The sequence below is a fragment of the Dryobates pubescens genome, chromosome 2, assembly GCF_014839835.1.
Source record: "Dryobates pubescens isolate bDryPub1 chromosome 2, bDryPub1.pri, whole genome shotgun sequence".
NCBI lineage: Eukaryota > Metazoa > Chordata > Aves > Piciformes > Picidae > Dryobates > Dryobates pubescens.
Genome location: NC_071613.1, coordinates 56374796 through 56398570, shown reverse-complemented (window position 1 = coordinate 56398570; position 23775 = coordinate 56374796). Strand labels below are relative to the sequence as shown.

The 23775-nt window shown below is 44.5% G+C and overlaps 1 protein-coding gene across 1 annotated transcript in view; it reads left to right on the top strand.

The window, feature by feature from the left end:
- KYNU (kynureninase) overlaps positions 1 to 23775 on the top strand; it is a 79270-nt gene that overhangs the window by 46969 nt on the left and 8526 nt on the right. Inside the window, exons 10-11 of the mRNA XM_009907695.2 lie at positions 265 to 338; positions 23451 to 23503. Coding sequence (XP_009905997.2) covers positions 265 to 338; positions 23451 to 23503 — 127 coding nt within the window. The remainder of the gene's footprint in view (positions 1 to 264; positions 339 to 23450; positions 23504 to 23775) is intronic.

Genomic DNA, 23775 nt, shown 5'->3' with positions numbered 1-23775 from the left:
TTTCAGCCATACAAATTTTCTAGCCTTTTGTCTGTTAGACTTCAAATCTCAAATGTGAGCCAAGGAAGATATTTTTAGAACCCATCTGAAAAAGTGAGATCTGCTTTTACCTGCATCAGCACTTTGAGACATATGCTAAGACCTCCAGTTCGAAACCATGAGGAGTTTTAAAATGGCTTTGTTTTATAGAGTGAGATAAAGGAAGGGAAGCTATGTTTTACAGATAATGAGCATGATGTGTCTGTGGTGATTTATTCCTTGCAGTACCTGAATTCTGGAGCAGGAGGCCTCGCTGGTGCCTTCATTCATGAGAAGCATTCCAGGAGTATCAAACCAGTGTAAGTCTCTTTCCATACCCGAATAAAAGATGCTGGGAAGTAGGCATGGGAAAATTTATCTTCCTCTTTGAGTTCATGTCTGAAAAGGAGAAAGTTTGTGGGTTCCTAGTGATATGCTATGGACACCTGTGTCTATACAGGTGTCCGTAGACACAGAAGAAATTCCCCAAACACTCACTGGGCTGTGGGGATAGGCAGAGGAAGCTGGGGTTGTTCAGCCTTGAGAAGAGAAGACGCTAGGAAGGGCCTCAGAGCTGCTTTCCAGTGGCTGAAGGATCCTACAGGAAGGCTGCAGAGGGACTTTTCATCAGTGTCTAGAGACAGGACAAGGGGGGAATGGTTTGAAGCTGGGGGGAAAGCAGGGTTAGACTGGAGCTGAGGAAGAAGTTCTTCAGTAGGAATAGGCTACCCAGGAAGGATGTGTATGCCAGGAGGTTGTGTTCAAAGCCAGGTTGACTAAGGCCTTGAGAAGCTGAGTCTAGTTGAGAGGTATCCTTGCTCCTGGTGAAGAGGGAGCTGATCTCTGAGGTCCCTTCCAATCTAAGCCATTCTAGGATTCCATGATTTGTTACAGACTTGCTGTGTCAATGAAAGGAGTAGTGCAAGTTTAGCTAAGCTGGGTATTTGTTACTGCAGATGGGTTGTTTTATGTTAATGTTAGTGAAGTTTGAGACCGTTAATGTACATGCTCTCATCTTAAATACATTTCCTCCTTGGAGTCTGCTATCACTTCTAAACTAATCATGAAAGAGAATGGTTATAAAATTAGAAACAAGCAACTTAAATCATGCCTATGAGACTGTTTAATGTAAAGAGAATACTTAACATCTTCCTTTAAAAATGGATTTTTAAAAATCATTGAAGTCTTTGGTTGGTGAACAAAATCAAAGACAATTTCAGCTCTGCCTCTAATAGCTCTTTAATACTGGCATGTTTTCATTAAAATTATATCCACTGGTAAAGCTAGGAAGCATTACATGGAGATCTGTGTTCTCAAAGACTGTCTAATCCATGAAAAGCTCTGCTATCAACTGAGGATAGCTGCATTAGAAAGAGGAAAAAAAACCACAAACCACCTGTTGTTTAAAATGTTCTATGGCTGTACTCTATGGATATATATTAAGAGCAGTGCTTTTAGTACACCAACAAATGTAAACCTTTCCTTCTGACTGTAATGCTTGGAGAAATTGCTGGCATTTGCTTTTATTTTAGCTTGAAGAAGGCAAACTAAATCAGGTTTCAAAGAGAAATCATATTATAATAAGCAGCTTCACTGCCCTACGTGCTGTTACAGACTGTCTAGACTCCTAGGAGATAACAAAATAAGGCTGATAAGTTCTCAGTCACCCACAAGAGAAAACCCTTTTGGATGACATATGACCTGCTGTGAGCTGATTTGGTCCTTGCATGTGAACACTGGTGAAATACTCTGAATATAGAATCCTAGGCTGGTTTGGGTTGGAAGGGACCCCCAAAGGTCATGCAGACCAACCCCCCCTGCCATCAGCAGGGACATTCTCCACTTAGAGCAGGTTGCTCAGAGCCTTGCCGAGCCTCACCTTGAATATCTCCAAGGCTGGGTCTCAACTCCCTCCGTGGGCAGCCTGTTCCAGTGTTCCAGCACCTTCATGGTAAAGAACTTGTTCCTAATATCCAGTCTAAATCTGCTCTTCTCTAACTTCAAACCATTGCCCCTTGTCCTGTCACTGCCGGCCTTTGGAAACCATCCCTCTGCAGCCTTCTTGTAGTCCCTTTCAGGTGCTGGAAGGCTGCTATTAGGTCTCCTCAAAGCCTTCTCCCCTCCAGGCTGAGCAACCCCAGCTCCCCCAGCCTGTAAACTCAACTTGGAATTCTGAACCAGCAGAAGTATTCTCAGTTTCTTCACAGCTCATCTTTTAAACCCTTTTAAAATTCATCTAATTTAATACTATAGAGTCTGAAAGAAACTTCTGCTGTTCTGTCCAAGAACTGATTTACTTAACCCATGTGCAAATGTCTCGAGATTAAAAGGGAAGAAGAGCAGAAATTCTACTTTGAAAAGGATATTGTGTTTCTTTCAGCTCAAGAGGCACAACACACATCTTTATGACTTAAAAGGCCTGTAATTGATTCACTGTTTGTATGAAGAGTTATACTCGGAAAGATAATAGTTGTGATAATTGTCACTGCTGGGACCTGCAGGGCTTTAAACCTGTTAGCCAGGCGCAGGCATTGCTCCCACAGCCAAACCTCTGGGCCCTGGCTGTGGGGAGCTGGGAGCTGCTGAGCAGGGAAATAATGTGGGCCAGCTAGAAATCACAGAATAGCAATAGGAGAAATGAATAAAATCTCAAGGACTTTTGAGTGGGGTTTTTTATTAATATTATTTTTTTCCCTCCTTGATGAAATTGTGAAACTTCTGTGAAGGGGACTAGCTTGGTGTTGTAAGTAACAGCTTAAATGAGTTTTTCCTGAACCAGCTTCTTCATACATAGTCATTAACTTGTGTACTGAATCTGGATGCTGAATGTCTTCCATACAATTGCCTGCATAAAATAGGCTTTCTCAGCCTGGAGCCCAATTAAGGATATAATTCCAAACTTCCTGCATAGCCCCTTTGCATTATTTAATCACAGTTATTTCATATTTCCTGAGATTTGATAATAGCTCATCAAATTGTTTGTGGTTAATATGCCCTGGTTGCATTACTTCTCTTTCTTTCCCACATCAAGCAGACATTTCAGGTCTCCAAATAAGGCAGTGAGACAAAGGAGAATTTGTCTATGTCAAAGTATTCAATTTTATAGCTGATTTAAATGCAGAGCAATTTGCTGTATGTTGTACAATCAAATAGAGTGGAATTTAACTGCTCTGCAAGTTGCAGGGTTTATGCTGTAGCGAAGGAGCCTTCGGCTGTCATCTGAATCAAGGATGACACCCAGTGGCCAGAAAACTTCATTCAGAAGCAGAAAGCACCGAACACTTTGCAGTTTCTTTGCATTTCAGCCCAGACATCAGCAGGTAATTAAATTTAAATCCAGCTGATATCCTCTTGTCATTTGAACTCTCTGAAATATTGTGTTTTTCGTGCAATGCCAATACTCTGCAAGTCACTTTACCCACACGTATAGATCTCTTTTATTTGTCTCATCCTTCATGTTTTCTGCAAGCTATTGACTAGGTAGTTATTCTTGTATCGAAATAATGTATTGGATTTTCATATAAAAATGTCTGGTTTGACCATAATTCAGAGAGGCAGCCCCAGAATGTTTGCCAAGTGCCTTTGCCTGCTGCTGACTGAAGCTGGGGCAAAAAAGGACTTTTGGTACTTTTTGAAACTCCTCAATCCAATATTTTACTTTTGAACCTCCAAGTCCATCTACTGCCCATCAGCAAAGGCATTTTAGGTGTTTTCTTTTACCTCCCCTTAATGTTGTGAGTACTGTTGTCCATGCCCAGGGTGTTGCTAGTAAGAGCAGTGTGAGCACGTAGGCACTCACATTGGAGCTACGTTCTGTTTCAGAAATGGATTCCCCTCCAGCTGCTCCCTGGATACTGAAACACCTCGTTGCTGCAGCTTTCATATAAAATCCAACTTGAGAGGGAGTTGTTAATTCATTTAGTAGCCCTACCACAAGCATCTAGGGTCATACTCAAGCTGCTTTCTATTTTGAGTCTGCAGAACAAGGCTGTGGCAGCTTAACTGCAAACCAACGCAACCCAGACCTGGTGTTACTGGTAAGACCATGTCACATCCCAGCAGACAAAAGGCAACGCCAATCCCACTTTTTATGGATATGCAAACTTCCCACAAGGCTTTGGAAAGCTGCTAATCCACTAACTTGGCAAAGGATTTATGCCCAAGAGCAAGGTTTGGTCCTTAAGTCTCATGGCTGGTGGACGGAGGCTGCAGACAACACAGACTTGTATGTCCCCTTCTTGCTTTGTGTCCCTGCAAACATCACCCTGCACTCCCTGCTTCTAATTGACTGCAAGGGCCATGGGTCTGAAAGTTATGTGTTGTAACCATCCCACTTAACATCTGTAGCCAGGTGTGTTGGGTAGTCCTTTGCTAGTCCCCCATCTGTATTCCTAGAGCACTAAAACTGAGTCAGTCTGACATGTATGGGTCCAACATATCCCTGTTCTCTCATGATCTCACCTCCTCTGAAGTCTCTTTGAATACTCAGAGAGCTTTTTTCAATAGCTGCTCCATATACCATCATGCAATATATTCTTGGCTAATTGTGCTAGAAGGTTTCAAGCCAAAAAAGACCTGGACAGAGCAGAGCTGTGAGACACTACTGATGCTGGTCAGTGCAGGCTGATCCTGTCCCACCATGCTTCCTCATCAGTGTAGTTTAATGTTGGGGGGGTTTCCAAAACATGGAAGACACTAAAGTGACCAACTAACACTGAAATTTTTGCTTGACTAGCTTCTTGGTCTTCAGAAATGTTCCTTTTCTTTCTCACTTTCTCCATTTATAAAAAGAAGGATAACTAAAATCTTCCAAGCAAGTCAGCTCTAATGAAATGTGAATGTCTGTGGGATAGAAGGTACAGGAGGAGTCAGGTGTTCACAGCAGGTGTGCAGGGGGTTCAACTCTGCTGTCAGCTGACATCAAGGACAGGAGGGGACAAACCTGCAAAATGGGAGAAGAAAAAACTTCTTAGTCAAATCCCTGTAAGAAAAAGTAAGGCACAACTTAAATAGATGAAAGGGAAATAAATGTATGTAAAGCGGCCAGGGGAATAATAGGAAAGCCTTGGCAGAGGATTAAGTGAATATTGTACACGGTCTAGTGTTTAAAATGAAAGGATTTATCAAGACTTAAACTTTAGCACAGCCTAAGCAGCAGGTAGAGTTTAGAAACCACAAGTTTGTGTGATGTGAAGAAATGCTGTGTGTGCAGGCAGCAGCTGATGGCCAAAAAGTGTGGTGGCTTTTACCATAGGTTTAACAAAAAAGGTATCAAAGAACAAGAAACATAAAGGGATCTGTTTCACACTGCCTTGGAGAAACACAAGGTATCTTCAGACAGTTTCTGTGCAGCCAGAGGTGAGATATCAGCCCTTTCTCTTAGATCTCTCTCCTTTTTGGGTGTCTGGATTCTAAAGAAAAATGGCTTCTTGTTGCTGCATTATAGAGACCTGCAGAGTGTTCTGGTATGTGCCCTGAGACAAACAAAATGCACTATTCCAGCTCCATGCATCTCCCCCTTCCCATTTTTCCTAGGTGCCCTGGGTCCCCTTCCATGTTGCTTCAGTGCAGAACCAGACCCTCTTTTTCCAGTAACTTCATAGAATGGTTTGGTTTGGAAGGGACCTCTAAAGCCCATCTAGTCCAAGCCCCTCTGCAGTAAGCAGGGGCATTTTCAACTAGATCAGGTTGCCCAGAGCCCTTTCAAGCCTCACCTTGCCCAGGGAGGTGGTACAGTCACTGTCACTGGAGGTGTTTAAGAGGAGACTGGATGAGGCACTTGATGCCATGGTTTAGTTGATTAGAAGTTTTGTAGGCCAGGCTGGATGTGGCTGTGAGCAACCTGCTCTAGTGTGAGGTGTGCCTGCCCATGGCAGCGGGGTTGGAACTAGATGAGGTCTCTAAAGCATTGGTGGAGTGCAACGTGTGCCTCCTGAGTGCATAAAGCATCCCATAGTAAGGTAGAAATGGACTGCTCCTTTGCCAAGGAGATGAGAGCAATTTAGCTTCTTGAGCTAATTTAGAAACCAAAAGTTAAAGCTTCCCTTGGGAAGAGACTGTTTAGGAATAAAGGCATCGGCTAATTAGGCTTAATTGCATTGTCTTGAGACAAGTGATTTATTAGGCCAATGTAGCCCAATGATGGGCTGCAGGGGTGTGTGCTCCCATTCACCAACGGAGTGGCAAACAGCCAGGAGCATTTTTTAACTTTGGAGTGAGTCTCTGGAGCAAAACAGAGAGAGGTTAATGTGCACTCCTGTAATTTATTCCCATTCTTATTTCTCCAGCTCTGTGCATCCTTTTATGTGACTGCCATGCTCACCTCCTTGGTCTCTGTCAAGCATTTTCTCTCTGTCTTCCTTCAAACCCTCCCTTGTAATTAAGCTGTATCTTCAAGCAATTTTTGTGTCTTTCCTCATTATAAATAATCTTCTCATTCTTTCCTCCCTTAAGGTCTTCCCCCAAGTTTTGTCATCTTTGCCCTGGTTAGATTTTAAGGTGCTTTGCCTCCTTGCAAACTTGTGGGACTACGTATAAGTAAAAGTCCTCTATGTCAGGTAATGATAGGACTGGGGGGAATGGAGCAAAACTAGAAATGGGGAGATTGAGATTGGATGTTAGGAAGAAGTTGTTCCCCATGAGGGTGGGGAGAGACTGGCACAGGTTGCCCAGGGAGGTAGTGGAAGCCTCATGCCTGGAGGTTTTGAAGGCCAGGCTGGATGTGGCTGTGAGCAACCTGCTGTGTTCCAACCCCCCTGCCATGGCAGGGGGGGTTGGAACTAGATGAGGTCTCTTCCAACCCTGACAGTTCTATGATTCTCTGATTCTCTAATAGCTAAAGTTTTGGTTTTAAGAAGCATGGTGCTGGACTGGGTCCTGCTCTTCAGGCCTGTTATCAAGGTGAGAGGAGATAAACAAGTAAATAAAAGCACTTAGCTTTCATGAGTCACATCCTCTCCAAAACAGCCTTTACAACTTTGCTGCAGGTATCATGAAAGCAGAGTTGGGGATTTTATGTCTATTTAAATATTTGCCTAACAACTTGCTCATTGCCAAAGCTCCCTTAACAATAAGAAAAGGCATTTAAAGCATGATGTTTGTCACAGCCTTTGGGGATTTTTTTCTTCTTTTAAATATTTTTTATTGTAAGGCAGAGGCTGATCAAATCCTTCCAGTAGGTCTTTAATGGCATTCATTGTTCAGTAGTCACTCACTGAACGCCAGTGAGGTTACAAGTTAGACCTGAGCAGCTTCACATTGCTCATGCATCCTCTCCTTCCAGACCATGCTGATGGGATGCACACTCAGTCTGCTCTGCCATGGTCCTTTCCCAATCCCAGCCTTGGAAACAAGAGGGAGGTGGCTGCACTCCTGGTGGATGTGGTTTCCCATCTGCTGCCTCCAGCTTTTCTCATCAGATGGTGTAAGACACAACTTTTGAACACATGAAAGGAACCCAGCAGGCTTAGCCTGATGGAACGGTGAACATAGCCTGAGGGCAAGTCTTGCATCCCTGTTAACTAGCAAGGAAAAGATCTTGGGGCTCTCCTCAGAGTCTCTATGGTTGCTGTGATACTGTTTTTAACTCGCTTCAGAGAACATGCTGTTAGCTGCCTGCTCTTTGTGCCTCAGTTCTCCACTTTGAGCCCGAGTTCTCCATTTTGAGACTGGTAGTTTTGAAAGCATTTTGCTATGTCGTGATTTTGAGTGAGGTTGTTTCCTTCCTGCTGAAGGAACTCCCAGAGGTGCAACACTGGAGCTGGTGCAGCACCTCCAACAGCATGGGAAAACAAAACAAAAAACATCCTTGGGGGTTGTTTTTATTTCTCTAATAAGTCACAAAGAGAAACATTTATGCTTATCTCTTAACCTCTATGTTTCTGTATTCACAGGACCTTTCTCTCTTTGGGAGAAAAAAGGCAAAACAAAGAAGCCAATTAAATCTTCTGCCCTTTCCCATAAGAGCTCACCTACCTCTGTGCAGAAATGTGCTGGAACTAATGCAATTTTGCACTGGGGATTTCCTGTTAGGTTTTGATTCAGTACTTGCCCCTTTTTTTGCTTTTTCTATTTCAGATTTCTGCTTTTTGGTACTTTCTATGAAGCTTACCTCCTAAGATCCTCCTAAGATGGAAGCTGTAGTCTACACATGTCCTTTGCAGATGACATTCTGCTTTTGTATTAGCTCATTAGCCCACGGTGGGGAATTGCTTCTAATTTTTCCTCACTCAGTGTGCTTCAAGATCAGGGTATGCCTCGAAATTGCTTGAAGCTGAAAGTGCCAGCAACAGCCATCATGTTTCTGTTACCCTTTTTGCCTCCCATTTATGACCCCTGGAGTATATTCCTGTAATTGTAGGTTACCAGTTCAGATGAGGTCTCCTGCACTGTGTGTCTCCCAGAGCTATTCGTGTCCCTGTCCTGGCTGAATACCTGGGCTCTGGGATCGTGCATGCAGCTCATGTTGTGATTCATGTCACAGCCAGCAGCTGATCCCAGCCAGCAGCATTTCTGAAGGTAATGGGGAGGCCATTGTCCAGGTTAAGGAAATCATTCAGCCCCTTTACTACTTGCAAAGTTGCTGGTCTGTCTGTGTGTGAGCTCCAGGGGGGCTGTGTCTGGGATTTCTTTTCTGCTTGGTTTACCACTTGTGCTTATTTGTTGCTACTTAGTCAGGGGCTTTCTGATACTCACACCCTGTCTTTCTCCCAGTTGAACCTTCATCTCTCCAGTGCTCAGCTGGGAGAGTAAGACCTCACCAGGGCATACATCTTCATGTTTTTCTTTTCCTTGGGATTCCTTAGTCCAGGCTATTTTGTCTTCACCATTGTGGGCAAGATCATTTTCCTTTGCCCTCATGCCAGTTTCTTTCACGGTAGGTCCAGCAAAGCAAGTCCACAGCTTGCTGTCCTTTACTTCTTGCTCATCTCCACACACACCATAGCCAGGACCTTCTTGGAGACCTTCACAACATATTGTTTCTTCTTGCCTTACTTGCTTGAGGTTATCCTTTTTATCACTTTCCACTTGTGAAGCATTTATTTTCACAGCTGTTTGCAAATTCTTGCTATCATCACTAAGTATGACTAACTCAAGGGAGACAGAGACCTGCTGGAGAGAATCCAACAGAGAGCCACGAGGATGATTAGGGGACTTGAGCATCTCCCCTGTGAAGAGAAACTGAGACCTGGGGATGTTTAGCATGGAGAAGAGAAGGCTGAGAGGGGATCTGATAAATGCCTATCAATATCTGAGGGGTGGGTGTCATGTGGAGGGGGCCAAGCTCTTTTCAATGGTAAGCATTCCTCAGACATTTATAAACATGTATTAAATCCCCTCTCAGTCTTCTCCAAACTAACCACCCCCAAGGCTTTCAGCTTCTCCTTGCCAGGCAGCGCTTCAGTCCCTTCAGCATCCTGGCAGCCCTCCCTTGGACTCTCTCCATCAGATCCCTGTCCCTCTTGAACTGGGGAGCCCAGAGCTGGATGCAATATTCCAGGTGTGGTCTCACCAGGGCAGAGTAGAGGGGGAGGAGAACCTCCCTGGATCTGCTGGACACACTCCTCTGAATGGCCCCCAGGATCCCATTGGCCTTCTTGGCCACCAGGGCATGTTGCTGACCCATGGATAACTTGCTGCCCACCAGCACTCCCAGGTCCTTTTCCACAGGGCTGCTCTCCAGCAGATCCCCTCCCAACCTGTACTGCTGCAGGTTATTCCTCCTTCCCAGGTGCAGGACTCTGCACTTATCCTTCTTGAACCTCATTGGGTTCCTCTCTGCCCAGCTCTCAGCCTGTCCAAGTCTCGGAATGGCCACACAGCCTTCAGGTGTCTCAGCCAAGCCTCCCAGTTTGGTATCATCAGCAACCTTAATGTTTATATGATTCGTTTATATGATTCATATAAACATCTTTATCTGATGGTTTCTTGCCTGCTACAGAAAGCTTGGGGGCTCCTGAAGCCAGTGTTAGATCTCATGTCAGATGTTTGAATTGCTTACATTGGACTTCATGTCAAATGTTTAGCCTTGTGTCAAACATATTTTAGGGCCCAAAATATTGATAATTTCTGTACTACTGATAATTAAGTCAAGTACAGCTCCGTAAAGAAAGGCTCTTCAGTCACCTTTCTCCAGCAGGGGATGAAATTCCAAATTTTGAGGAGGGATTTTTAAAAGCAGCTCTGAAAGATGCCCATTTCTGTCCTCTCTTCATGACTTCATCTTTTAGACTTCAGCTCAAACTCCATTTTCAGTCTTTTCTCCTTGAGTATCACTTAGCAATTGTTTTGTAAGACAACTGCTGCATTCTGTGGCCCTCCAAAGAAAGGTCCTTCAGGCACATTTCTCTAGTGAGGGATGAAATTCCAAATTTTGAGGAAAGGTTCTTTAAAAGAGCTCTGAAAGGTGCCCATTTCTGTCCTCTCTTCATGGTTTCATCTTTTAGACTTCAGCTCAAACTCTGAATTCTTTTCTCCTTGAGTAGCGCTTAGCATTGATAAATGTTTTGTGACCCAGCTACTGTATTCTGTGGCAACTCTGCTGGCACTTAAAACTTTGAATTCAATTAGCTCCAGCCACTGGCAGTAAAATAAATAAATAAAAATGTGAAAGAATCTCATCTAATGTGGATTGCTTCTTGTTTCAGGCAAAGAGCAGAGGTGACAACCCTCACATTTGAGTTAATAAGGATTCTGGTATGATAAAGGTCTTGCATTAATATTGTGTTTACTATATTCAAAACCAGCAAAGACCCAAGGAAGCCTAACTCCCCAGATCTTAACATTTTTATACTGTAGTTCAGCCAGATGCATTTATTATTTAGAAATCTATCTGGATACCATCCCCTCAAAGACTCATTCAAGGGACTGAGCAGTTCAGCAAACACATTGCAGTAACCCAAACTATCCGAGTCTCCTGTAAGTCAGAATTCACATTTAAAAGTAGCTCTGGGAGGGATTGTTCCTTTTGCTTTTTAATGTATTTGAAAAAAAAATCATGTACTGAATTCTTAAAGAATGTAATATGCTTTTCTTCCCTTCTTTCCTCCCCCCCCATCATGCTGCTGTATTTGGGAACTACTTGATACCTTATGAAGATCTGGATGAGGGCATTGAGTCCACCATTATTAAGTTTGCAGATGACACCAAATTGGGTACAGGTGTGGATCTGTTGGAGGGTAAGAGGGCTCTGCAGAGGGAACTTGGCAGGCTGGACAGCTGGGCAGAGTCCAACAGGATGGCATTTAACAAGTCCAAGTGCTGGGTGCTGCACTTTGGCCACAACAGCCCCAGGCAGTGCTACAGGCTGGGGTCAGAGTGGCTGGAGAGCAGCCAGGCAGAAAGGGACCTGGGAGTACTGGTTGACAACAGACAGGAGCCAGCAGTGTGCCCAGGTGGCCAAGAAGGCCAATGGCATCCTGGCCTGTATCAGGAACAGTGTGGCCAGCAGGAGCAGGGAAGTCATTCTGCCCATTGAAAGAGCCTGAAGGGAAGCTTCAGCCATGAATACAGTAGAGAAAAACAATCTCCCAAGTGTGTGGGAGACTTTGTAATCAAACACCTGCAGTAGCAAAGCCTATTTTCAGTGAGTTAAAGGTTTCCTTGCTTCTGTGTGCTGAACTAATCCTGCAAGATACAGCAGCCCTGCAAATGGGAGTGCATCTTGGCAGGAGCTGGCCGTGTTCTGTTTGATAGATATACTGCCCTGTACTCAGCACTGGTTAGACCACACCTGGAGTCCTGTGTCCAGTTCTGGGCCCCTCAGTTTAAGAAGGACATTGAGACACTTGAATGTGTCCAGAGAAGGGCAACAAAGCTGGGGAGGGGTCTGGAGCACAGCCCTGTGAGGAGAGGTTGAGGGAGCTGGGGTTGCTTAGCCTGGAGAAGAGAAGGCTCAGGGGAGACCTTCTTGCTGTCTACAACTACCTGAAAGGGAGGTCACAGCCACGTGGGGGTTGGTCTCTTCTCCCAGGCAACCAGCACCAGAACAAGAGGACACAGTCTCAAGCTGTGCCAGGGGAAGTTTAGGCTCAAGGTGAAGAGAAAGTTCTTCCCAGAAAGAGTAATTGGCCATTGGGATGTGCTGCCCAGGGAGGTGGTGGAGTCACCATCCCTGGAGGTGTTCAAAAAAGGCTTGGATGTGGCACTTGGAGCCATGGTTGAGTTGTCAGGAGGTGTTAGGTATTAGAATACATACATAGAATACATACATACATAGAATAAACCAGGTTGGAAGAGACCTTCAAGATCATCGCGTCCAACCCATCACCAATCCAACTCCGCCCAAGCAACTAACCCACAGCACCAAGCACCCTGTCAAGTCTTCTCCTAAAAACCTCCAGTGATGGCGACTCCACCACCTCCCCAGGCAGCCCATTCCAATGTGCAATCACTCTTTCTGTATAGAACTTTTTTCTAACATCCAGCCTGAACCTCCCCTGGCGCAGCCTGAGACTGTGTCCTCTTGTTCTGGTACTGCTTGCCTGGGAGAAGAGACCAACATCTGTCTGTCTACAACCTCCCTTCAGATAGTTGTAGAGAGTAATAAGGTCACCCCTGAGTCTCCTCTTCTCCAGGCTAAGCAACCCCAGCTCCCTCAGCCTCTCCTCGTAGGGCTTATGTTCCAAACCCAATAATAGGTAATAGGTTGGACTTGATGATCTGTGAGGTCTTTTCCAACCTGGTTGATTCTATGAGTCTATGATTCTATGAAAATGGCTGAGAGCTTTATGAATATCTCTGTGAGTGAAGTGGCTGCCTGCTTGATTTTTAATCTCTGGTGTTAGGCAGAATATTCGATTTCCCCCTTAGTAAATGTGCTAACATACTGTTGGCTGGATTGCCCCTTTTCATCTCTCTGAGATTTGGCTACTGCAAGTGATGTATGAGCACTCTGGGATAATAGTTGTTTGTAAGCTGATTTAACAGTTTTTAATTCAACTTCATTAGCCTTAGAGGGGTTGGTTGTTGGGGGTTTTTTGTGAGATCTTTTCCTGGGATTTAATTTAGGCTCCAGTTTTGCCTGCTGCCCGATCATACCTTCCTTTTGGCTGATCTTGGTGAAGGAAATTATCATCCCTCATCACAAGCACCTTGTAGGGTTTGTCGGAGAGCTGTGCGTGACTCCAAGGGGCCCTGATTGGATTCACAGCATTGCAGCCATCCCTCTTTCCCATGCCCCGATCGCAGCAACTTGTTTCCTGCTACAGTAGTGAACTCAATCTCCTTTTGTTTTGACCTGGAGGGGTAATATGGAAGGACATTTTGAAATTGGTGTATTCCCACTTGTGTTGAGTCTAAAAGACTAACAAGGAAAAAATCAATTTGAGAGGAGCATGTGTGCCATCTATCTTCAAATACCTATCAGCTGTAAATCACCTTGCACTCGACTGGCCAAACAGCCCAGGTTTTTCACCCAGGAGTCCTTCTAATTGTGGCAACACTTGCATCAGACTCCCCACCTCTGAAAACCTGGGGAGCTGAGGGCTGCCCAGCTGCTCCTGGCAAAAGGATGGTTCCTGAAATCTAGAGATGCCTTAATTGCAGTTGCATAGCTGAGTGTCGTTGTTTAGACGATGAAACCATTTTTCAGGCTTTGGGGCCTTGCCATTAAAACTTCCTTCAAGGCACAAAGTGAATTTAGCTTTTTTTTTTTTTTTTCTTTTAACCAAGACAAGCCTCAGAATAGAGGAGAAAAATTGTCCCCTTTCAGGTGGTACTGAAAATCCAAGCTATTTAACAGAAGAGAAACAATAAATGCCGTGCCATTAGCCTCTAACACAATTATATTACTTTGGTCTTTTGACAAAGTAAGGCCTCACTGATTTGCTACATGAAAAGTTACTACTTCCACAGCAGCAACTTTTCATAAAGAGGTTTTGATTTTTATTCCACCGAGTTCTAAGGGCCCATTAATAATGGATGGCATTGCTCACAAGTCACATCTGCTTAATAATTAGGAAACATTTGTAATGAGTTGAAAAGGGTAAGGAAGGCACCAGAGTGTGTGCAAGTCCAGAACTACAGAACTCTGAGGCTAATAATTACCTGGGCTTCAAAAGCTTTTCAGAGCCTAACAACAGATCCTACTGAAAATTAACAGGCGTTGCACAGGAGAGAATAATGAGAGGAATCCAAGCTTACCATTTGGGATGAAGGATATCTAAATAGATATAAAGGAGGGGGGGGAAATAATTAAAAAATAAAAGCTTTACATATAGCTTCTGGCAATCTTGGCAAGGTTTTCTGAAGGAGACTCTGAGAGGTTTCCAACTATTGCTGGAGTCTTAACAGGGGCTAGTTGCTGACTCCCTTAATCCCCCATGCAAATCCCAGCCCATCTATAGAGCTACTATAAAGTACAGGCCATAACTGACAGCTTCACAGTATGCCAAGAATTTCATCTGCACAGGAGGGTTAAAATCTTTGAATTCTGCATTTTGGTGATGAAGCTGGGAGGCACTTTTCAATTATCCTTTGTTTTGATTGCAGTGACCACTCATCACCACCTCCAACATGGCTTGAAATATTTTTCTCCCTTCCAGTGAGCTGTCAGCAAGGGAGCCCTGGGGTCAGAGCAGGACCTTGCTGTGGTACCCAGTGTGGGGAGGATGGAGTTGCAGTGGAAAAGTATTTTCCATTCCCGTGGGCTTCACTTTTGTTTCAGCAGAGCTGTGAAGCACCATGTGGAATTAAGCAATAAAAATATTGATTTTTATTTTGGTTTTCTTGGCATAGGTGCCAGTTAGGTGACATGGAGCAAGAAAAAACATTAAATTCTGAACTCAGCAGAAACCTAACACTGCAAACAACTTTGGAGCCTGAGAGGATAGCTTGGGGGAAGGCTGAGAGGAAGGAAAAACACCCAGTGACATCAGTCACAGCCTCCAAATCCCCTTTTCCTATTGGTATTTAAAAAAAAAACCTGGTTCAGGATACTCCAAGGAAATCTTTTTCTCCAGTCCATGGTCCTCATTACTCACTGTGTGAAAACATTTGAACAAATATGTTCTCACCCCTCACTGGAGAGTTAGGGCAGCACCGTGCAGCATTTCTGGAGATGAGGGGCTCGAGGCATGGAAAGACTAAATGACTCATCCATGATCAGACAAGTCTGTGATAGCTGAGAAAATTGAAACTCCTCAGACTCTAGTCAGTGAGCCAGAAATATGCTGTGTAAAGCAGTGAGCAGTTTTCTCTCTTTTCTGGAGGGAGAGGGAGGGGTCAGACTTGCTGTTTATTCTGAGTTCTGGCACTGAATCCAAAGACACACAAACATGCTTGTGTGCTTGAAATGCAATTAATGCCAAAGGAAAAGGAAGAAAAAGAAAGGGCTTAAAGCATATTTGAACCCTGCAATTGCAAAATTGCATTAAAATGAGAGCAGAGTAGAATGCAAAGGCTGAGCCCCAGCTGCTGAGCCTGGGCTCGAGAGCTGGGCCCAGAGATTGTGGAGAGCTGTTTGTAAATCCAGGTGAGAAGTAAGGTGGCTTTGATGAGGTGAAACAATTGTTTATGTGGCTGGGGTTGACCTTCATCTGAGTGCAGCAGCTTTAGGAGGTGCTCCTGATCAGGACCTGGGGCCTGGATACTTTTCCTATTCCCCTTGCTCTATGTGGAGGCCAGGACACCAGAGGGAAATACTTCAAGAGCTGGAATTAAGCTTTGAGTTTAGCTGGAGATTGATATAATGATGAAAGGCAAGGGCAGGAATGTTTTTGGTCTCTGGGAAGTGACTGTACCCTTGGCTTGTGCTTTTTTAACCTGGCTTTTGAACCATGAAAGCTGGGCAGAGCTGGACTTTGGATTTGGCACCAGTGGTGTGGTACCAAATTCTCCTAGGCAGCAGGATGATGATCCTGGCCAAGCTGCTATGGCTAAGGTCAGATGAAATGTGTTCCTAGCTTCAGACTGCCTCCAGCCTCCAGGCTTTCTGTATTCTGTTGCAGTCCCATTCCTAAGACCCCCTGAGCTGTTTGTTCAACACAGCTCCTGCTAATGGGATGATACTGGAGACACAGTTAGCTTCTGTTCTTTAAGCCTGTCCCCCAATGCCCTGTGCCTCTTGCTTGCCTGGTTCATCATTGGAATGTGCTGCCCAGGGAGGTGTTCAAGAGGGGATTGGACATGGCACTTGGTGCCATGGTTTAGTCATGAGGTCTGTGGTGACAGCTTGGACTCGATGGATCTTTGAGGTTTCTTCCAACCTTGGTGATACTGTGATGAGACAGAAGCACAGGGAATGGATGTGTTTTTCAACCAGACAGGTGTGCCATGGGCATATAAGGCTCCAAAAAACTGAACTCAGTGACTATTGCTGGCCTTTTTACCCCTTTTCTTGCACAGGGCTGCCTTTGCAGATACATACCAATACCTGCCTCAGTTCTGTGTAACAAACTTGGGGAGCAGGGACGTGTCTCATTAACACTTCAGAGCTGATTCTTGCTCATAGCTAGGACAGTTGCATGAAGCCAGGTGGAGGTTGGTCTCTTCTGTCCAGGATCAGGTGATAGAATGAGAGGAAATGGCCTGAAATTGTGCCAGGGCAGGGTTAGGTTGGACATTAGGAAAAATTTCTTTGCTTCAAGAGTGGTCAGGAATTGGAACAGGCTGCCCAGGGAGGTGGTGGAGTCCCCATCCCTGGAGGTGTTCAAGAAACTTGTGGACATGGCACCTGGGGCCATGGTTTAATGGCCATGGTGGTGCTAGGTTGATGGTTGGACTGGATGACCTGAGAGGTCTTCTCCAACCAAAACAATTCTATGTTTCTATGGAAAAGTTAAGCAAATCTTTGCCAGCACGTGAAAGGTTTTGCAGAAATAAAGCAATACATGAATTGGCTTCCACCCTGCAGCTGCATCAGCTGCTTTGTGGGCACAGTGCTCCCCAAACCTGCCTGTTTGTAATGTAGATGAATTCATACTTTCATAAAGGGAGTGGAACATCTTCCTTATGAGGGGAGACTGAGGGAGCTGGGGCTCTTCATCTTGGAGAAGAGGAGCCTGAGAAAGTTGATAAAGATGTGCAGGGTGAGTGCCCAGAGGATGGAGCCAGGCTCTGCTGGGTGATGCCCAGGGACAGCACAAGGGACAGCTGAGGCATAGGAACTTCCATGCAAACAGGAGGAAGACTTTTTTCCCTGTAAGAGTGACAGAACACTGGAACAGGCTGCCCAGGGTGGATGTGGAGTCTCCCTCTTTGGAGATATTGAAGACCTGCCTGGATGTGATCCTGTGTGACCTGCTCTAGGTGATCCTGCTCTGGCAGCAGGGTGGACTGCATGATCTCTCAAGGTCCCTTCCAGCCCCTGACATTCTGTGATAAACCCACCCTGCTTTGCTGGTCTGTCCTCCTAATACAGATGTAGTGTAAGCAAGGAAGATGAAATTTCTTGATAGTGTGGTGGCCTGATAACAGAGAGAAGACAAACTGGCCCTCACACAATATAGGACAGGATACTTCCAGCACTGGATTGTAAAAGTTTGGCCACATTAATGACAATTCCCTGTGTTCTGTACCACTAAAGAGGCTTGCTTCTTTTTTTCCTTGCCAAGAAGGGAAATGAGATCTCTGTTGCTTCAGGCTGTAAATTATAAATGAGTAGCATGATCATCTGTAACTTCGAAGCAAAAGGTCAAAGGAATTTTTTGGGGTGGTGGTGGTATTTTTTCTGTGTTCTTTAACTGGATCCTCTTTGATGTTTACACTGCACATACATCACGATCATTATATCTTGCACTCTTGCATCATTAATGCGACTACAAACGAGCTGACTCGAGTTCTGAGCAGCCAGCTGCTCGGTCCAATGCAGGCAGAGATGAAGGAGGAAAATGAGCTAAATAAAAATACTTATAGAAGGGATAGTTCCCTGGTGTAAATGTGCTTAGAGAGAGGATGACTAAATGAGAATATTCTGTTCCTTTCTGGAGTAATTTTCCCATCCAGAAAATCTTTGTTCAGTGATTTGTAAAATATAAGAACTTTTGTTTGTGGGGAGGGGATGGGTAAGAAATACAGAATCTGAGACTCTTTCAGCGATGTTTCAATATCTGCCTGCTTGTTTCCTGAAGCTGAGCTAGAAAGAGTTTGCTTTAAACGTGATGTAGCACATTTGAAAACTGTTTCTCTGCATAGATTGGAAAGCTGCAGGAGCCCACAGGAAAGTCTTAGTGCGGTCAAACCGTGAGGACATGGCTTTTGAGGTGTAAAATGGAACAATGCAGTGTCTGTTTCAAAAGGGATTTGCTCCTAGAAGTATGTTTACAAGAACCTCTGAGCCTCACAGGAAACCTCACAGCTGATTTGGCACTAGGAAGGGCAGAGAGTTGTTGGAGTAAGTTAAGAGGAGGGCCACAAGGATGATCCAAGCAATCCACCTCTGCTATGAGGACAGGTTGAGGGAGCTGGGGTTGCGCAGGCTGGAGAAGAGAAGACTCCAGATGGGGACCTTAGAGCTGCCTTCCAAGGGATCCTACTGAAAGGGTGGAGAGGGATTTTTCATGAGGGTGCCTGGAGACAGGACCAGGGGCAATGTTTTGAAGCTGAGGCAGAGCAGGGTTAGACTGGTGCTGAGGAAGAAGTAGAAGGATGGTGAGACTCTGGCACAGGCTGCCCAGGGAGGCTGTGGCTGCCTCCTGCCTGGGGGTGTTGCAGGGCAGGTTGGATGAGACCTTGAGCAGCTGAGTGTAGTTGAGAGGTGTCCCTGGGCATGGTGGGGAGGTTGGAGCAGATGAGCTCTGAGGTACCTTCCAACCTGAGTCATTTTAGGATTCTTTTTGGCATGTTTGCAGTCATTTCCATGTCTGCTTTTGCTGCTGGATGGAGAGATGTCAGCCATAGATGTGGTGCAGGAGCTGCTCTGCTGGGCAGCCTTGGGAAGCTGAGTGTATGTGGGGCTGGCAGACGGGCACAGAGCACAAGCTGGCCCTCACAGGGGTAACTATCAGTGATAATTATCACTGATTAGTGCTGGGTTGGGTCAGGTGCTTGGGTTGGATATATTTACTTGTAAAGAGCAAGGAGCAGTAAACCAAGACTCTCAAAGGTTTACAGTGGGACATTTGCCAAATGAGAGCCTATTCTCTCCAGACACTGGTTTTAAACACACATCCAATGGGTTTCTCTGCAATGAAAAGGATGTAACTGCAGAGTCACCTTGTTAACCAGTTTAAGGTGTTTTTCTACCCAAGCACATCATAGAAGGCTTTTCACAGCCTTCCACATTATGCATTTTGCAAAGATCATGGCTTGGAATTTAAACTCAATGTAGATCTTGCTGCCTTTGTTGGGTTTGGGGTTGCTGGTTTTTTTTTTGTTGGGGTTTTTTTGAAGCAGGAATAGTCAAAATGGTGACTGCATTTCAAAACACTCATTTAGCATGCAGAGGAACAACTCCTTAATAAGAAATTTCACTGCAGTATCTTTAATGTGTGGTTTTATTGCCTATTATTTTTAGCTAGCATTTATAAAGCCTTATGTTTGGGGTTTAACACCTTAGCTATTTCCCATCGTAGCAGGTTGAGGTTTGGCATAGCAGTGGCAACCCTTTCACTTCAAAAAAAAATTTTTTTTCACAGGAATTTGTAAACAGCAAAATTGCTAATTTGTAAAGATTTTGTTAATTTCCCTGACTTTGAAGCCTGTCAGCTTAAATGTCAAATAATGTGACATCCATATGGACCATTAGATCAATGAGAGTGGAGGACCAGAGCTGCCTCAAAGTGCACATCCTGGAGTGACACCTCTGAAGTTCTAGAACAGCCAAAAAAAAAATGAAGGAGGGAAAAAAGCAAATTGTCAAAGTTATGGTAGGAAAGGGCAAGGCAGCTAAAACTGTCTTCAAAAGAATCCTTCATGCTGTCAGTTTGGAAAAGTTCAGAAAAAATTTTAGTTTCCAAGTTGCAAATGTGATGCTGCAGCAGAGATCTGGTTTTAAGCCAGCTTCAGAGCTAGCCAGTTCTGAGCTCTGAGAATGCAACCAGAGTGCATCAGGCTCTATCTGGGTAATGTTCTGGTTGGTCTTTATTTTATCTAGGATGAAATAAAGGATGTGGGCCACATGAAACACAGTATTTTCTCCCAAAATTGATGGGCTGTATATAGGGGAGGTTTAGGTTGGATGTTAGGAAGAAGTTCTATACAGAGAGAGTGATTGCACATTGGAATGGGCTGCCTGGGGAGGTGGTGGAGTCGCCATCACTGGAGGTGTTCAGGAGGAGACTTGATGGGGTGCTTGGTGCCATGGGTCAGTTGTTTAGGTGGTGTTGGATTGGTTGATGGGTTAGACATGATGATCTTGAAGGTCTCTTCCAACCTGGTTTATTCTATTCTATGTATTTTATGTATACATCAAGAGGAGTGTGGCCAGTGGAGGGAGCTGGGGTTGTTCAGCCTAGACAGGACTCCAGATGGGGAGTCTGTCTCTGGGTGGATGTAGAGATGCAGAAGAAATTCTCTGATTCAGAAAACACTTATTGGGCTAATACACCTCTGCTGGGAGGATAGGCTGAAGGAGCTGGCGGTGTTCAGCCTGGAGAAGAGAAGACTCTGGGAAGACCTTAGAGCTGCCTCCCAGTACCTGAAGAGATCATCCAAGAAGGCTGCAGAGGGACTTTTCCTGAGGGTGTCTAGAGACAGGACAAGGGGGAATGGTTTGAAGCTGAGGCAGAGCAGAGTTAGAGTGGAGCTGAGGAAGAAGTTCATCAGTAGGAAGGTGGTGAGACTCTGGCACAGGCTGCCCAGGGAGGCTGTGGCTGCCTGGGGGTGTTGAAAGCAAGGCTGGATGAGGGCTTGAGCAGCTGAGTGTAGTTAAGAGGTGTCCCTGGGCATGGTGGGGAGGTTGGAGGAGATGAGCTCCAAGGTCCCTCCCAACCTGAGCCATTCTAGGATTCTATGGAAGCCACATGAAATATTTTTTTTGTTATAAAACTTTTGGCATCATGCACTGTGCCTGCCATTGACACTAGAAGTATGTTGTAGTAACATCCAGAGCATTTTACCCTTAAACTCTGAATATTGCATATATTATAGAGTTCATATTAAATAGCTCTGACTCAGAGCATCAGTAACTGAGTCACTTGGGCAGAAGCTGCATTACACTTTATTTGGGGCATATTCATTCTGGCAACATAATATCTCATCTGGAATGCCTGTATATTGCACTATTGATTTTCATGGGCCTCAGAATAATAAAAACATCATGCAGCAATAAAGCAAAAAAGCAGGCATCTCTTGTACACACTCTGTTTGGATGCAGCTCAGAGCCTCCCAAAGAAGTAAACATAAACCCTGTGTTGTTATACAGAAATATGAAGTACTTCATTTTACACTCTGCAGTATTCATATAACAAGTTTTTGATTCAAACACAGTCAGAATTCTGCAGAGCTAAGCTCTTTTAAGCACAGTGCAAAGATGTGCTCCTATTTTGGAGAGGGGCAATGGCTTTCTTGTTCCATGTTTGCTGCCATGAATTTTGCTTAAAGATTTTTTCTTTTCTACTCTTACAAGTTTTGAAAAGTTTCCAGGCTTCACTCCCCACAGCTCTGCTACCTGGCACAGAGCTTTTGGAGCCAGTCCAGAGGAGGGCCACAAGGGGCTAGAGCACCTCTGCTGTGAGGATAAGCCTATCTTCACAGGGATGGGGAGCTGGGGACGTTCAGCCTGGAGAAGGGAAGGTTTCCTTCCAAGGGATTCTACAGGAACTCTGGAGAGACTTTTCATAAGGGTGCCCAGTAAAAGGGCAAGGGGGAATGGTTTGAAGCTGAGGCAGAGCAGGGTTAGAGTGGAGCTGAGGAAGAAGTTCTTCAGCAGGAGGCTGCTGAGGCTCTGGCACAGGCTGCCCAGGGAGGCTGTGGCTGCCTCCTGCCTGGGGCTGTTCGAGGCCAGGTTGGGTGAGGCCTTGAGCAGCTGAGTGTCATTGAGAAGTGCCTCTCGACGTGGTGGGGAGGTTGGAGGAGATGAGCTCTGAGGTCTCTTCCAACCTGAGCCATTTTAGGATTCTATAAAACTGAGGAAAGCCTTGGAAGAAACAGTGTTAAAGATGTCCAGTACTGGAGACCTTTGAAGGTAAGGAAAGAGTCTGTGGTTGTGACTTCTTAATATTATAACAGCATTGAGAGGTGGGAAACTCCAAGCAGCACTGACATTATTAGTGACTGATATTACCATGTACGGGGTTAAGAAGTAGAGAACCCAAGGGAGGTGGGGAAGAGGTTCCTTGGTTTAGCAGTATTGATGTTACCTGCAGTGCCTTGGGGACTAGGTGAGACTGCATCAAGCTGCTTTGGAAGACTGATCATAGCTATGTCCTTCAAGCATGTTTGTCAGCAAATACAAGTTAATAAGGTAGTGTCATCCTCATGTCCAAGCTTGGAGAAGGGAGCTGGAACACCTCTCCTACAGGCTGAGGGAGATGGGGTTGTTCAGCCTGGAGAGGAGAAAACTCTGGGGGGGACATAATAGCAACCTTCCAATATCTGAAGTGGGCTACAAGAAGGCTGCAGAGGGACTGTTTCCAAAGGCCTGCAGGAACAGGATGAGGGGCAATGGTTTGAAATGAGAGCAGAGCAGATTTTGATTGGATGTTAGGAACAAGTTCTGCACCATGAGGGTGGTAGAACACTGCAACAGGTTGTCCAGGGAGGAAGTTAAGCTGCATCCCTGGAAATATTCGAGGTGAGGCTGGACAGGGCTCTGGGCAACCTGCTGTAGTGGATGATGCCCCTGATGACTGCAGGGGGGTTGGACTAGATGACCTCTGGAGACCTCTTCCAATATATTAGATCTTTAATTATTTTTCTTTTTCCTGTAGGTGAACTTAAGAATGATTCTTGGGTTAAGCTGTTTTGCTTTTTAGTCTAAATAAACTTTTTTAATAGTGCCTTTGGTTCAGGAGAAGAAAGGTTAGCTCAGAATACACATTGCTGTCTCACAGTAAGGAACAGGCAACACTCACACAATCCTTTTTCTGACATCCCTTTTTTTGGGTCTGCTGTCCATCAGTAACTCCTTTTCTAGGTGAATCGAAGTCAGATTTTAGAACACCTTTCAGCTCTCAATATCCGTTAAAAGAAGTTTAAGAGAGGGGTTTGAATTTAATGCATTGGAGAAAAACAGTGGAAATGCTTCTGGTTTATTTTTCACTTTGGAAAATGAGTTGCAGGCAGAATGGCTATTGTTAGAAATCAATAGCTAATTGAAAGACGTGGTACATTTTATCATTAGTAGTAAAAAAGAGAAATTCTGAGATAGCAATATGAAATATTCTAGTGCTAGCTAGTCATAGAATTTATTGCACTTTGGTGTCATTGTCAGATGCACTATTAGAAATGTGTCTATTTCTTAATCTTCCTTATCTATTTCTTAACTCTCAAGTATAAATTAAACGCTCTTGCACCAATATTGCTGCTAATTTACTTTCTTTACACAATCTTAGGTTAATTGGCTGGTGGGGCCATGAATTCAGGACACGATTCCTCATGGAAAACAGTATGTACTTTTACACTTTCAATTTCACCTTACTTGATGTATTTATATACATAACCACCTTCACTTTTAGAGTGGATTGAGTAGAAAGGATAGAACTTTACATTTCCTCACTTATGCTAAAGGTATTAAGCTAAACTCATCCCAAATATGTAATGCAATGGAGTTAGCAAAGTAAATGTGGGAATAAATTTGGTCTCTGGGCATATGGGTCTGACTGTCTGCTTCCAGACATTTTGCTGTGAAATACCTTCAAAAATGCAGATATAGAATAT